The 14,612-nt window shown below is 49.3% G+C and overlaps 1 protein-coding gene across 5 annotated transcripts in view; it reads right to left on the bottom strand.

Moving 5' to 3' along the window:
• The window catches only part of RALGAPA2 (Ral GTPase activating protein catalytic subunit alpha 2), a 113,460-nt gene that overhangs the window by 64,764 nt on the left and 34,084 nt on the right, over nucleotides 1–14,612 (bottom strand). For 4 of the 5 annotated variants that reach the window (XM_061356921.1, XM_061356922.1, XM_061356920.1 and 1 more), the window contains exons 17-24: nucleotides 13,207–13,347; nucleotides 9,794–9,931; nucleotides 9,180–9,277; nucleotides 6,660–6,750; nucleotides 6,321–6,497; nucleotides 4,748–4,941; nucleotides 4,190–4,288; nucleotides 3,769–3,924 (exon numbers count right to left, since the gene is read on the bottom strand). In XM_061356921.1, the coding sequence (XP_061212905.1) occupies nucleotides 3,769–3,924; nucleotides 4,190–4,288; nucleotides 4,748–4,941; nucleotides 6,321–6,497; nucleotides 6,660–6,750; nucleotides 9,180–9,277; nucleotides 9,794–9,931; nucleotides 13,207–13,347 (1,094 nt within the window). The remainder of the gene's footprint in view (nucleotides 1–3,768; nucleotides 3,925–4,189; nucleotides 4,289–4,747; nucleotides 4,942–6,320; nucleotides 6,498–6,659; nucleotides 6,751–9,179; nucleotides 9,278–9,793; nucleotides 9,932–13,206; nucleotides 13,348–14,612) is intronic. The other variant, XM_061356923.1, reaches the window with a different exon arrangement.

Raw genomic sequence — 14,612 nt, 5'->3', positions numbered from 1 at the left:
GGGAAAGCAACACTTGTGATGCTAACTAAATAAAATAACCAACTATGAACTATAGCTAATAGACTAAACTAACTGATAATCACATTCAGGTCAAAGGGGTTTCTGGCTGTAATTTATGTGGTGACTCAAAGCTAACACAGCCAATGCGTTCTCCTGGGGTTTGTCCACATTCCTCCTGCTTTCCCCAGTAACTCTAAAGTTGCACTAGTGATACACACCGAAGGAACACTGCTCCATGAGAACATCCCCCCAGTTCTCCTGTTTGTGGACCTTAAGAGTGAGGAATTCATGCTTCTGCTTAGAACACATAAACACGTGTGCTAAAAGAATCTGCACCACAGCTTACTCTGGTGGGCAATGCCTGGAACCCTCCAATTCTGCAGTGCTACAAAGAACAGGATCTGTGTCCCAGCGACCCCTGTGCCCAGGACATCACCCCCTCTCTTAAAGAGGTTTATCGGGGAACAGCACGTACCAAACCCCACAAAGTACAAAACTCACAGAGCCTGTCCTTGCAGCAGGCAGTGCCCTCAGCATCCAAATTACCGGACCAGGCTCACCACCCACCCCGCACCTTGAGGCGAATCATGCCCCATCCCTGGCAGTGCTCAAGATCGGGTTGGACATGGGCTTGGAGCAAGCTGCTCTAGTGGAAAGTGTCCCTGTCCATGGTAGGGATTGGGACTGGATGAGCTTTAAGGTCCCTTCCAACACAAACCAGTCTCGGATTCTGTGATACAGGAAATACAGAAACAGGCACACGGATTGTTGCATGAGAATCCGAGCTCCCAAGCACCATGAACGAATACCTCAACCGATTCCATAGCTAAGGAGAGCAAAATAGGAAGGACAGCAACACAAGAGAAAACCTGTGGTCAAGTGTGCCACCAAGAGGCGAAAGCAGCAAAACAGAGTGAGACGAGGAAGGAACAAAAGAGTAGCATCAGTGTGGAAAATAGCTGGGACCGCCTGGAAGGATGGGCAGCGCGGGGTCTGCCTTCACTGCACAGTGTCCACCTCTCCATCCTCTTTCACTTCGGGACTGGGGCTCTGCACAGGGACTGAAATCCAGCGCGAAAAGGAGCAAGAGCTTAAAGCCTGTGGGACTGCTACTGACACCAAGGCGCAATGGACAGGGTAAGGAGCATCTCAACAACAACCTGCTCACATTTCAGAAGTGCCCCGGTTTCCATGCAGGAGTTGGAAGCCATCAGATTTGGAAAAAGCAGAGCACCCTCCAGCTTAGAAGAAAGGAGCTGCTGACGCTTCTGAACCTGGCCACCGCATGGAAAGCTGCAGATGAAAGCAACTGAAGTCTTACAGGCAATGATACTGCCCATCCCTATGGCCTGCGCTGGCAGTCGCTGCTCTACTGATTCAGGGTCTTTGTGTTTTCAAATGTAAAAGTTAGTATTTTACTTCAGTTCAGCCTCCCTCAGGCTCTAACGTTTGGTGAGTTGGGTGCTTTATGTGAGAGGATGGAATGCTGAGTGGTTCTTAACACTGAGGGGGTCTGATCACAGTGGGTGTTAGCACGCAGGGGGGGTGTAGAGGAATGACGTTCCTGTGTTCCCCAGGCAGTGTTAAACTGAAATCCTAATGGCATTAGGGGAACAAAGAGCAAGAAGCTCTTCACCACCCCCAGGGTACACCCTGGCAGTGCAGAAGGGGGAGGTTTTCTGTTTCCACACCGGCCAGGACTCGGTTTTCCACAAGAAAACCATCTCCTTTCTCTTCCTTTTTCCCCCCTCCATGACCTCTTCAACAGGCGGATTTCCCACATGCTCTCACTTGGCAGGAGGGGAGCGGGGGCTCCCTCACAAGGGACTGCTCCCCTCTGCAACTCAGACACAAGGGAGCCCGCGGGGCTCTCCCTGCAAGCCCTCGGCAGAGCAGTGAGCACCGCAGGGTTTCGAGTTCTGGGCCCCTCAGTTTAAGAAGGACAGGGACCTGCTGGAGAGAGTCCAGCGCAGGGCAACTGAGATGATGAAGGGAGTGGAGCATCTCCCTTATGAGGAGAGACTGAGGGAGCTGGGTCTCTATAGTTTGGAGAAGAGGAGACTGAGGGGTGACCTTATTAGTGTATATAAATATATAAAGGGGGAGTGTCACGAGGATGGAGCCAGGCTCTTCTCAGTGGCAAACAATGATAGGACAAGGGGTAATGGGTACAAACTGGAACACAAGAGGTTCCACTTAAACTTGAGAAGAAACTTCTTCTCAGTGAGGGTGACGGAACACTGGACCAGGCTGCCCAGGGAGGTTGTGGAATCTCCTTCTTTGGAGACATTCAAAACCCACCTGGACACGTTCCTGTGTAACCTTATCTAGGTGCTCCTGCTCCGGCAGGGGGATTGGACTGGATGAGCTCTTGAGGTCCCTTCCAATCTCTAACATACTGTGATGCTGTGATACTGTGATACTGTGATACTGTGATGCTGTGATACTGTGAGGTGCCCCCTGCCGGCCCCGGAGCTCGGCTCTGCCCGTGCTGCCCCCGCTCTCCTCCAGCTGTGAACCATGGCTGTGTTTCTGCACATCCTCTGCTCTGCTAAGAGTAACTCTCCGAGCTGCTGCACGCACCCGGCCGTTTCTGCGGCGCAGTCATCTCCTTGCACCTCAACAGATGAAGTCTCATCTCCATCTCCCACTGAATGCTTTATTAATGAGGCCAGCCCAGGGCACAGGGGCCTGGACACACTTATCCTCAGCAGCAGAATGTTCTGGCTACAGTGGTAAGATAAAGTTCTGCCCCAGCCCCTTGCAGCAGTCAGGAGGAGCGGGTATGTTAAACCTCCCCGAAGGACCAGTCCTGGAGGGCAAAAGTCTGGGGAGGACAACAGTAACTGTAACTTTGAGGAGGTTCTTGCACACAATGCACAGGCATTCAAAGGGCGTGCTGATGGCAGACACCACTCCTGAGTTAACAGGAAGCTCTTCACAGCCCTTCCTTCACCCAAGATCATGCCTGGCATTTTACCTTATGCCCGAAGTTACAAACATCCCTAAGGTGAGCTGTGATGGGGCTGTGACAGTGCCTCACAAATACACAGTTGTTAACTGGGGGCGCAATGAGAAACTTATGACTAAGTAACCTAGAGAGGTACAGACCAGGCTACACCAGACAATTTCATGCAACAAGTGTCACAAAGCATTGCTTCCTTTCTGCTTCAGATCCTCAAATACGAAAATCACAGAACCCCAGCCTGGGTTGGGTTGAAGGGACCTCAAAGCTCCTCCAGCTCCAACCCCTGCCACGGGCAGGGACCCCTTCCACTGGAGCAGCTTGCTCCAAGCCCCTGTGTCCAACCTGGCCTTGAGCACTGCCAGGGATGGGGCAGCCACAGCTTCTCTGGGCACCCTGTGCCAGCGCCTCAGCACCCTCACAGGGAAGAGCTTCTGCCTAAGAGCTCAGCTCAGTCTCCCCTCGGGCAGGTTCAAGCCATTCCCCTTGCCCTGTCCCTACAGGCCCTTGTCCCAAGCCCCTCTCCAGCTTTCCTGCAGGCACTGGAGCTGCTCTCAGGTCTCCCCTTCAGGAGCCTTCTCTTCTCCAGGCTGCCCCAGCCCAGCTCTCTCAGCCTGGCTCCAGAGCAGAGCTGCTCCAGCCCTCGCAGCATCTCCATGGCCTCCTCTGGCCTCGCTCCAACAGCTCCACGTCCCTCTTGTGCTGCTTCCCCAATGCCCCAGCACAAGAACTGTACCACAGAAAACAGACATCTCCATCAGCACACAATGGTAAATTCACTTTTTACCAGGGAAAGCTTGTACCTGGTCTTCACTTGTCAAGCCAAGGTGCATCACAAAATAGAAGTGAACCAGGAAATCCGAGTTTGGCAGAACATCTTGTCGCCTCGTCATCATGGCACAGATGAGCCTGTATGCGTGCAGCTTGCCTTCCTTGTACTCGCCTGGCAGGGTGGTTGCCTGAAAAGAGCAAACTCCTTGTATTAGTGCTTTTTTTCTCAGGTAGCCAGCGAATGCAAAACTGCATCTCCAGCAGATTGTGCATAAAGCAAAGCCGTTCCCTGTATTTGCTCCAGGAGATTCAAGTCCAGACAGCCTTTGGAGGATATTCATCCTCTTAGCAGCAGTGGCTGCAGCCAGTAACAGTAACACAACTGAACACACACACGTTCAGTACTGGCATAGGAGACAACACCAGTGTGTGAGAAGTTTAGAAACCACTTACCTTGAACAACCAAGATGCAAATATCCTGAGAGGAGGAATGAGGACAGGAGGAGAGGGAGTAGACTGATTGTCCACACTTATAGCGAGGTTGTCCCGGATCTAGGGGGTTTTAAAGGAGAAGAGCCAGTAAAACTGATGGCTCCTTATTTCACATTACTTTCTCATTTTAGTTCGGTTTAGTTATTTTGAGGTGCTACATTCTGCACTATACAGAGCTCCTACTTCAGCCAAAACTACCTGGAAAGCTTATTCTATAGGGCGAGTGCTGTCCTTTCAGGTCATACCATGGGCTTTTGCACCAATATTCTGTTCTATCCCTCTATTTTCTTTGCTACTATTTCCCCACCCCATATAAATTAACTGTCTAAATTCTGTTATCATTGAAGAGGGACATTCTCTAGTGGGGATACCTACAGAATATCAAACAGGATTAGCCCACCTGACGAGAGAATCCTCCAAATCCCATGCTTTTGTTCCAGACACTAACACTAGATCATATTTAATAAGTTTTAAACAACAGAAAAACCAGGTGAGTAGGTGTAAGCCCCATCCACGTACCTTTGCAAGTTTGTACCACAACTCATAGAGATACCCAAACACTTTTGCATGAATCTTAGGTGACTTTATATTGTTCACATCTCCAAGAATTCCCAAGATCCTCCTCCATAACACGGCAGCAGAATCGGGATGCCAACCGACGAGGCTTCCGCCAGCAATTATACTGCAGTCATCAGCAAGGAACTCACTGCTGTCTGGAAACCCAACACAGGTCCATTTCCATGAATCAGAAACGCAGTGTCAGCATAAACCGGGTCAGTACACCAGGAAAACTGCTCCTTTTAACCATTTTCCACCTCTGAAGTTCTCTCTCTCTCCAAATCACCCCTCTCTTTTGCATTGCTCAAGCTCGCACACAGTTCAAAACCAAAACACAGCAGCAAGTGTGGGCTGGCGGGCCTTCCACACAGAGGTGATACAGCCACAGAGCAGTTTACATCAGACAGCCCCCCTCAACGTTAGGTTTGTTTTACCAGCGAGTTCCAAATGGAACCTTCATGCAGTCAGAGAGATTTATTCAACCAGTAACTGGCTTTTACAGGTAACGTTTCATCATTGAGTTCCAACCCCCCTGGTACAGGCAGGGGCTGCTCTAGTAGAAGGTGTTCCTGCCGTGGCAGGGGTTGGAACTGGACAAGCTTTAAGGTCCCTTCCAACACAAACCAGGCTGGGATTCCATGATTCTATGATTCTATTTCTAAAAGCCCTTTCTCTTTTAATATCACACAGTACAAAACAACCTGGAAATGCAAGTGAACAAAGGCCCTAAGAGGTATGCACTGCTAGTGATGAAGAGCATGCTTGGGCATCCTCATTTGTGCAGTAACTGTTCCTGAGATTGTAGTACTCAAACGGAGCAGGAGATCAGGGGGCTGTGAAGACCACCGGGACAACGGGATTTGTCTGCTGGGACAGTACGAGCAGAATTCCATAGGGAAGTGGAACTGTTGCTGACAAGAGCCTGTTCTCAGCACAGCAGCAGCCTGTCTGCAGGCACAACCAGCCCCAGGGGGCTCCCTGCAGTGCTCAGCACCCGAGGGCTAGGGGAGAGGCGCAGGAACCCTCAACACAGGCAGAGGGAAGTAACCCCAGGACCCAAAGAGGGTCAGCAAAGTGAAAGCCATCCCAGATGCTTTTATGTTCGTGTGAATTGATTTCTTTAAAAAGCTTTTGGGATATTTTGTTTTGCTTTGTTGCTTCGTTTGTACCTTTCTGCTATGAAATAAAACCTATTCACTTTCTATAGAAATTAAATTAATTTACTGGGCATTAGTGGGACAGGCTCAGAGAGCACACGTGATCAGCTGTCACAACTCAACTGATGAGTAGTGATTTGACACAGAAAGCAACCCCATTATTTTCAACTGTTTGATCCTTTTCTGTATCACAGCTTGCTGGCACCTAGTTCAGTTTCCAATTATCCAAATTCTTAAACTTTGGGCATTGAAAACCCATTTTTGAGTGAGCATCATGAAGGGAACGTGATAAATGAAACATACTTTTTATAAGCAAACTGAACTGTGCGAAGTCCTTTGGGAGATCACTGTAGATGATGCTCCCTGCAGTGCAGTACCTGTCAGGTTCGCGGTGTCCGAGGGGCTAAGCTGAAGCCAGCGAGGAGCATCAGCATCCACACAAACATCTGCTGAGGCATTCACCTCAGGGTCATCTTCAGAGGCTTGCCAGGGGATGAGAGCGATCTCCACCTCGTTGTTGTAGCCGATGGACGTGTCACTGCTGACGCTCTCACCTGCAGCACGAAAGGCATTAACCAGGTGACAGACCCTGTCTGTAACAACTGCATTAGCAAAGCACCATGAGAAAAGCGGCCACTACATCTGCAGCGAGACAGAATCTGACACTGACCCCAGGTGCTACACTCCAGAAAAAGGCTGGGTGTCTTGGAACTCACTTTTTTCTCTCTCTCTGCAATTCCCATGGGATTGCTGCCAGTCTGCCCTCAAATCCAACTCAGCTGTGCTGCTGCTTCTTCGGACTGGTACCTTCAGAGAAACACATCCATCTCAGTTTATTACAGCTCTGAGAACCACATCGTGCTTTAGCAAATCTGAGCTACATACACAGTTACTAGAAATCAGTTATAACCCAGACAAGATATTGCAATTAATATTTAGACTACCCAAATATCTTTAATGACTTCAGGGAACCAACAGGGGAAGTTTAGATTGGATATAAGGAGGAAATTCTTTGCTGTAAGGGTAGTGAGGCACTGGAATGGGTTGCCCAGGGAAGCTGTGAATGCTCCATCCCTGGCAGTGTTCAAGGCCAGGTTGGACACAGCCTTGGGTGCCATGGTTTAGTGTGAGGTGTCCCTGCCCATGGCAGTGGGCTTGGAACTGGATGATCTTAAGGTCCTTTCCAACCCTAGCTATTCTATGGTTCTAATTCTATGATCATGCTTTCAGTTTCAGTGTTTATCCTCCCTTCCTTAGGCTCAGTTTTCATACTCACAAGCAGGACTTTTTATCTACGTTTTTCCACAAATCTGAAAAGACTCGATACAGAAAAGTACCAAAAATCTTCCAGGGAGGAAGGAGCATCACCTCTTCTGTCAGAGCATTATCCTGCTGCAAGGCAACCCCTGAAAAGACACCCCATCCTTTGTTCACCTCCTCCTCCTTCACCACGTGTTCAGAGCTACTTGCTGAAAACTCTGCTTCGACACAACACTGCTCTGTCCCTGCACATCACTGGTTTTCGTTACATCTGGCAGGTCACCTTCCAATCCACATCTCCATGGCACCTGTAATGGCAGAACTTCACCCCAAACCCCAACACAAAGGCCCTCGGGGCACACTGGATCTAACTGCTGAAGGAATCTCTACTCTCAAGAGCAGAAAAAATGAAATTCTTCAATTCAGGTAACATTTGTGACATTCCATGTTGAGATTTGTCATTATTAGTGTTACTAGTTTTAAATAAATGTATACATCTCTTAAAGCAATTTCTGACCCCCTGGCCAGACATCGATCCATTCATTCTTTCTGCCTAAATCTGAGGAATCCTTGCCCCCAAAGAGACAGCTGGCTTTAGAAATCACCATGGCATCATCTGACAGTGCAGCTGGGGAGGCCTGCCCGTCACTCCCAGGCAGTGCCTGCCTGCCAGGCGGCAGTGCTCTCCCTCCCTGGTGATGGGCTCACAGGGATGCTGGTGTTTCAGTGCTGTTAGCTGAGCTCTGGCTGGTGCAGGCAGTACCTCAGCAGGTTACACAGTGAGTACCCGGCCAAAGCCCGGCTCCTGCTTGCAGGGATGGTGCAGGTGCCCCCCCCAGCAGCCCGGGAGGGCTCTGTAACAGGTTCATGTTTTATTGCCCCCCCCGAGCTCACTTCTCTCCCTCTCCCCTCCACCACGCACAGCATCACAGTATCACAGCATCACAGTATCACAGTATGTTAGAGATTGGAAGGGACCTCAAGAGCTCATCCAGTCCAATCCCCCTGCCGGAGCAGGAACACCTAGATAAGGTTACACAGGAACGTGTCCAGGCGGGTTTTGAATGTCTCCAGAGAAGGAGACTCCACAACCCCCCTGGGCAGCCTGGTCCAGTGTTCTGTCACCTCACTGAGAAGAAGTTTAAGTGGAACCTCTTGTGTTCCAGTTTGTACCCATTGCCCCTTGTCCTATCATTGTTTGCCACTGGGAAGAGCCTGGCTCCATCCTTGGGACACTCCCCCTTTATATATTTATATACACTAAGGTGTATATAAAACACATGAGGGTTCCCTTCCTCTCTGAGACACTTGGCTACTCCTGAAGCAATGAACGAAAGCACCCTGCAGAAAACGGCTCCTCTCCTTTCTGGACCAATTACTGGCACTTCCAAGCCTAGACATATGGGAGAGCCACGGTGAAGAGACAAGATTCAGCTTGAAGCCCCCCGTGCCACACTGCATTACACTTCCACCAGCATGATCAGCCCCAGCCATCATTATTTCTGCCATTTATTCCAAAGTGGCATTAAAGATTTATGAAGCTTTCCTGTCCTGATGGTAACTTGCACAGCCCTCTGCAGTCCGCAGCTGGTGACACAAATGGGGCTGGAGGAGAGCACTTCCCCCAGTACTTTAAACCATGAAACATTTATTCCAGTGCACTGTAGCTCTGCAATAGCCATGAATTATTTACACTTTAAAAGTTATTAACTTTGTGTTTATATGTAATAGAAAAAGCACAGAAGTCTTGCATAAACCGCAATACAGGCACCACCTCAGCCTGCAGAGACAACTGACAAGATGGGGAGGCAGAAGGCTCACATCACCCAACACGTGAGCAGCTACAGGCTCCAAACTAGAGATGTGATTCATGGCTTTTCACGCCGGCAGTTGCTGCAGTTTCTAAACACTAAAGCCACCCCATCAGACATGAAACCCTGTTAGGCTCTCAATGGTTACTTCCTGTTTTGCCTTACTTGCTCAGCTTCATGTTCCTTCTTTGCGCATCCCGTATTTTCCTGAACACATCTGGAGTCTGCAGAAGTGGAATTATGAGGAGCTCCAGCCTTTTTACCTAGACATTTTGGAAAGCAAGCAAGAGACACAGACATTTGTGGCACCAAAGCACATAGCACAGCACACGAGCACTTCAGTCACGTTTACATGTCACTTGTGTCTATGGCTCAGGGAGTAATACATTACACCAGCACACAAGGTGTTTTGGAAGCTCCTTCATAAGCATAACCTACATTCTGGAACAGCAAAGCTGTTCTCTTGAAGACAAAATTTAAATGCAAGCCAGATTAAAAGAAATAAATGTGAGGAGTTACACACAAAATGCACACGTTTAAAGGTTTCTTTGTTCACTGCCTTGCTTTATAAAGGTCGTGTCCTGCATTTGGGTCTGTAACTTCTTACCAATAGTTATTTCAACAAGACAGCAATGATATCTGTACTAAGAAACCAAGATAAAACCACATCTTAGAAAGGGGCTGGAAAGCAAAGCAGGTAAGAGCAGCACTTATGGGGCTGGACAAGGCCCCACGCTTCCTCTTCAGAGGCGCAGCATCGCTGTGGTTGTAGGGATTACCTTGGAGAACATCGGGTGGGAGCTGCTCTGCGATGTCCGAGGTGCTGCTGCTCCGAGTCAGCTCCAGCTCTGGCTCTGCAAACAGGCCCGAGGCTTCTGCTCCCACTGGATTTTCCAGCTGCTGGGATTCTTCCACTTCTGGTGGTTTAACACAGAACATTGGCACGGCTCAGAAGGACGCACCCGTGTGACCTCCTTCCCTACGGCAGCTACATGAGGGGTTCAGTGCCTACCCAAATACACTCAGAGTTCCCAAGTTCCACAGCTGGAATGGCCCTCCCAGTTACAGAGGTTATCGTTTAGGTTTTATACACTATCCTTAGCAAACTGGAAGGTTTAGAGAGAGGTGTAGGAGCAGTGCCAGTGGTGAAAGGGCTATAAAAGGGCCAGAAATGGCTCTGGGGTCCAGAGTGCACGAGTTGGGGTGGGAGCCATGGGAACAAAGCTGGCTTCAGTTCTAGAGCCCTGCACTGGGCCCTGCTCCTGCTGGAAACGGGACAGAGGAGAAGCTGCAACACTGCTAGAGATGCAGAGTGCGGGACACGGCTGTGCTGACCGAGCTGTCCATGGGGATGGGAGGGGGACAATGAGAAAGGCAACAATTCAGGCTGGGTAAAAGCGATCTGAGGTTGCTGAGGGCAAAATGCATCCTGCAGCTTCTTGTTGTAACTGCAAATGAGAAATCAAAGGAGAGGAGAAAGGGGCATGAAAATTCAAGTGAGGAAGTGAACCAACAGAGTGGGAAAGGAGCATCAGGAGCTCCTGAGGTGAGCTCGCAACACAGGGCTTGCAGAAATGCATTTCCCTGAGCACTGGGGTGGGGGCAAAGACAGCAACACTTGGGATCGAATATGTTCCCATTCACAGAGCCCCAGCCTGGGTTGGGTTAGAAGGGACCTTAAAGCTCCTCCAGCTCCAACCCCTGCCACGGGCAGGGACCCCTTCCACTGGAGCAGCTTGCTCCAAGCCCCTGTGTCCAACCTGGCCTTGAGCACTGCCAGGGATGGGGCAGCCACAGCTTCTCTGGGCACCCTGTGCCAGCGCCTCAGCACCCTCACAGGGAAGAGCTTCTGCCTAAGAGCTCAGCTCAGTCTCCCCTCGGGCAGGTTCAAGCCATTCCCCTTGCCCTGTCCCTACATCCCTTGTCCCAAGCCCCTCTCCAGGTTTCCTGCAGGCAAGCAGAGGCGCTTTTGGTTATGGCTATGACAGTGGTTAATGTCACCTCCCAGTCCTAACCTGCTTGCTAACTCCTTCCCCAGAAAGCAGCGGAGGAGGGGGCCCACACACCCCACCACAGCCACCAGTGACTGCTCAGGTCACACAGCCAGTGGTACCTTCCCTTCTAAAGCCAGATGGAAAGTGCTGCTGTGGCAAGTCCTGTGAGATTCCTGGCATCTCTGTTTTCCAGTAAGGACCAGTGTCCTTTCCACCAGCTTTCCCTACACTCCTCCTGCCTCCTCTGCTCTGCTCCACAAACACTGACATCGAGGCTGTGCTCACTCAGACACGATCAAGAAGTGCAGCCCTTGGGATAGGTGATGGGTGACACACAGATGCTGCAGCAGCAGCCCCAGGAGGACACAGTGCTCAGCTTGCTCAGCCTGCACCGAGTGTAATGCTGAAGCACTTAATGAACACTGTGTGTGCTTTAGGGAAGTACCTCACAAGTGCCCATGCACAAACCCCAACTGCTCTGGCATGTACTGACCTCACAGCGTCACTGCTGCCTCAAGTGTCCTGCAGAAAGTGATAAAATAGAACCATAGAATAGTTCGGGTTGGAAAGGACCTTAAGATCATCCAGTTCCAACCCCCCTGCCATGGGCAGGGACACCTCACACTAAACCATGGCACCCAAGGCTCTGTCCAACCTGGCCTTGAACACTGCCAGGGATGGAGCATTCACAGCCTCCCTGGACAACCCATTCCAGTGCCTCACCACCCTCACAGGAAAGAATTTCCTCCTTATATCCAATCTAAACTTCCCCTGTTTCAGTTTTAACCCATTACCCCTTGTCCTGTCACTACAGTCCCTAATGAAGAGTCCCTCCCCAGCATCCCTATAGCCCCCCTTCAGATACTGGAAGCTGCTCTGAGGTCTCCACGCAGCCTTCTCTTCTCCAGGCTGAACAGCCCCAACTTTCTCAGCCTGTCTCCATACAGGAGGTGCTCCAGCCCCTGAGCATCCTTGTGGCCTCCTCTGCACTTGTTCCAACAGTTCCATGTCCTTTTTATGTTGAGGACACCAGAATAAATAACCAATTCAATTCAGTAGCTGCAGCAACTTCAGCTCCAGCCCTGCTTAGGGCTCGAGTCAGAAACCCCTCCCAGGAGGTGAAATGCAGGAGGGGACAAAGTCACTTCCAGAGGTTCCCCAGCTGCAAGCAGACAGAAAGGACAGCCTGCTCAGAGGATGAGCGAGCTGGCTGCTCCACCAGCACTCCCAGCTGGGGGCAGGATGAGTGCCCCCCAGCCAAGCACACAGCTGTGCCTGGGCACCAGCACAGAGCTCAGCTCAGGAGGTGCATGCTTAGGGCTTGCTCCAGCTCCAGTTGTCACAACAGCAAGTCCCATCCCTTGGAACATCCAAGGCTTACTGCACGTGAGCAGAAATACACCACTTGAGTCTAAATAACACTAAATGCCCAAACCTGGACTGCTGCCTTTAGTGTTTCCTTCTCTTACCCTTAGTACATTTGGTCTGCACTGAATTAAAACTTTAACAACTGCTTGGAAACCTTCCATAAACCAAGTAATAAAAAGTTTAAGCATGAATAAGAGGATTTCTTTATTAAGAAATGAATTATGATTCATGGTAATCTTTAATATCAAAATGAAGAAAACTTGCGTTGCTTCCAGTACTGCAAACATCTGAGAGAAATCAAACACTACCCGAGAACTAAGAGGCACAGACAAATCTTTTACATTTGCTTCTGGAATCAGTAGCTACAGAGAGAATTCTAGGGAAGGGAAAAGGCCACGTTTGTAAGCACGGCTCTGTAACTGTGTAACAGAGGGAAGGAGAGTTTTCTGTTAAATCAAGCAGATCAACCAGCTGCATCTCTCTGCATACTGTGCTTGCACCAGCTCACACCTTCAAGCACTTCCTGCAGTAGTGACAAGGTTACTGTCTGACACTGAACCCAGTGCTGGAGTAACAAAAAGCTACCAGTAGGCACTGTTTGCACCCTCTGTAACTGTGAAAAAGGACAAGTCATGCTCCCATGAAACTTGCTCATCTCTTAATGGCTACCACTAGGGGTTAACACCAGGTTTTGAACAGCTCCGATGCGTGAGAAACAGAGCCAGGGCAACACATCTCATTCCACCCCACTAAAGACAGAAGGGGAACAGACAGACAGCAGTTTACAATATAAAGAACATTTATATAAAAGGTGATTTCAAGTACAGTACCTGACAGTCTGTGAGAGCAAGAAGTGTAAGAGATACCAGGTAAGAGAGAGCTCACAGTGTGAAGCAGGAGAGGGACGCTTTTAGTGGCTGGCAAAGCCTCATAAAGGTGCACACAGTTGCTGATAGACTGGCTGCGCTTGGCTTCCAGGGAGAAATAAAGCAAGAATTAGGTCAGAAACAGTAAGGGAATATTTGGGGTTCTGAATGTTGTGATACAATGAAACACAATGATCTGGGGGGGGAAATTACACCACTAAGCCCAGAAGTTTTTCTTACGAGCTCTAAGTCAATAATGCACAACTGCCTCTCACCCATTGAGAGTGCACCAACCAGGGATTCCTGAATCACAGCAGTTCCCCCCCAGGGATATTCCATTCTGCCAAGGTACAGTTCCTGTCTCTGGGCTGATCTGGCTTTACCCTCTTTTCTTTGCCCCAAAGTACCTGTAGCAGAACATACAGCTCAAAAATAAAGACTGGAAAACTTGCTGAAACTGATCTGAAGCCAGAGCTGCCTCTGGTCTGAGCAGACCTGCTCTGAGCTGGAGGTTAGCCTTGAAAAGCCCTTGAGGATCAACACCTCCAGGTTCTCTCGACTGCTGTGGTGAGCAGAGATATCCCTCCCCTAGAGAGAACTAGGGGGGAAACGCTGTGGCAGAAGAGCAAGCTCCCACTGGAGCACAAATAGGAACTCACTGGATTTGAAAGTAAAGCAGGCACAAAGAATGAGTGACTCCATTGGCAAAATGTTTTGTGATCTAAGCTGAAGCTTGTGGCTTTGTCATGAAGCCTAAAGCCTCAAAACATACAAAATCACCTTCAAGCTCTCCTAGTAAGAAACACAACCAATCTGTTAGGATGGGGGCAGGAGGATGCACAGTGAAATCTGTCCTATTCAAAAGCAGGTTTTCTATGGAGTTTTCTCATCCTTATCCCACTGCACTGGAACACAGAACCATGCTACCATGAAATAAAGAGATCAGATTCAGGCTGCTGAAATGCTTGAAAAATCAGGTATCTGTTCCATGCCTGGGGTCTCAGACATGCCCCATCATTCCTCAGCCCTGTTCTCCTGTTTTCCTCTTTCCAGAGGGAAACATGAGAGAGGAAAGGAAAAGGAGATGCTGTACATACCTCATCATGCCAATTAAAAGGAAACAAATAAAGCAAGTAAGAAAGGATGAAATTGTTTGCTACGTATCTGGTTTATCTTGTGCTCCCAGTCAATAGCTGTGTGAAGGGCAGAAGCACCAGGTATTATCTGACTGATGTTAATAAATGCTTTCTTACCAAATCATGAATAGGAATGGGATGTACTTCTTTACAGAAAAGCATAGTGTGTCCTGTACACAGGACTAACTTGCAATTAAATGTAATGTGCTTTGAAGCATCTATTTAGAGTCTTCC

The sequence above is a fragment of the Neopsephotus bourkii genome, unplaced genomic scaffold (genome assembly GCF_033783945.1).
Source record: "Neopsephotus bourkii isolate Nb327-2 ecotype Australia unplaced genomic scaffold, CSIRO-AGI_Nbou_v1 NB_873, whole genome shotgun sequence".
Taxonomy (NCBI): Eukaryota; Metazoa; Chordata; class Aves; order Psittaciformes; family Psittacidae; genus Neopsephotus; species Neopsephotus bourkii.
This window is presented reverse-complemented; position numbering and strand designations above follow the sequence as displayed.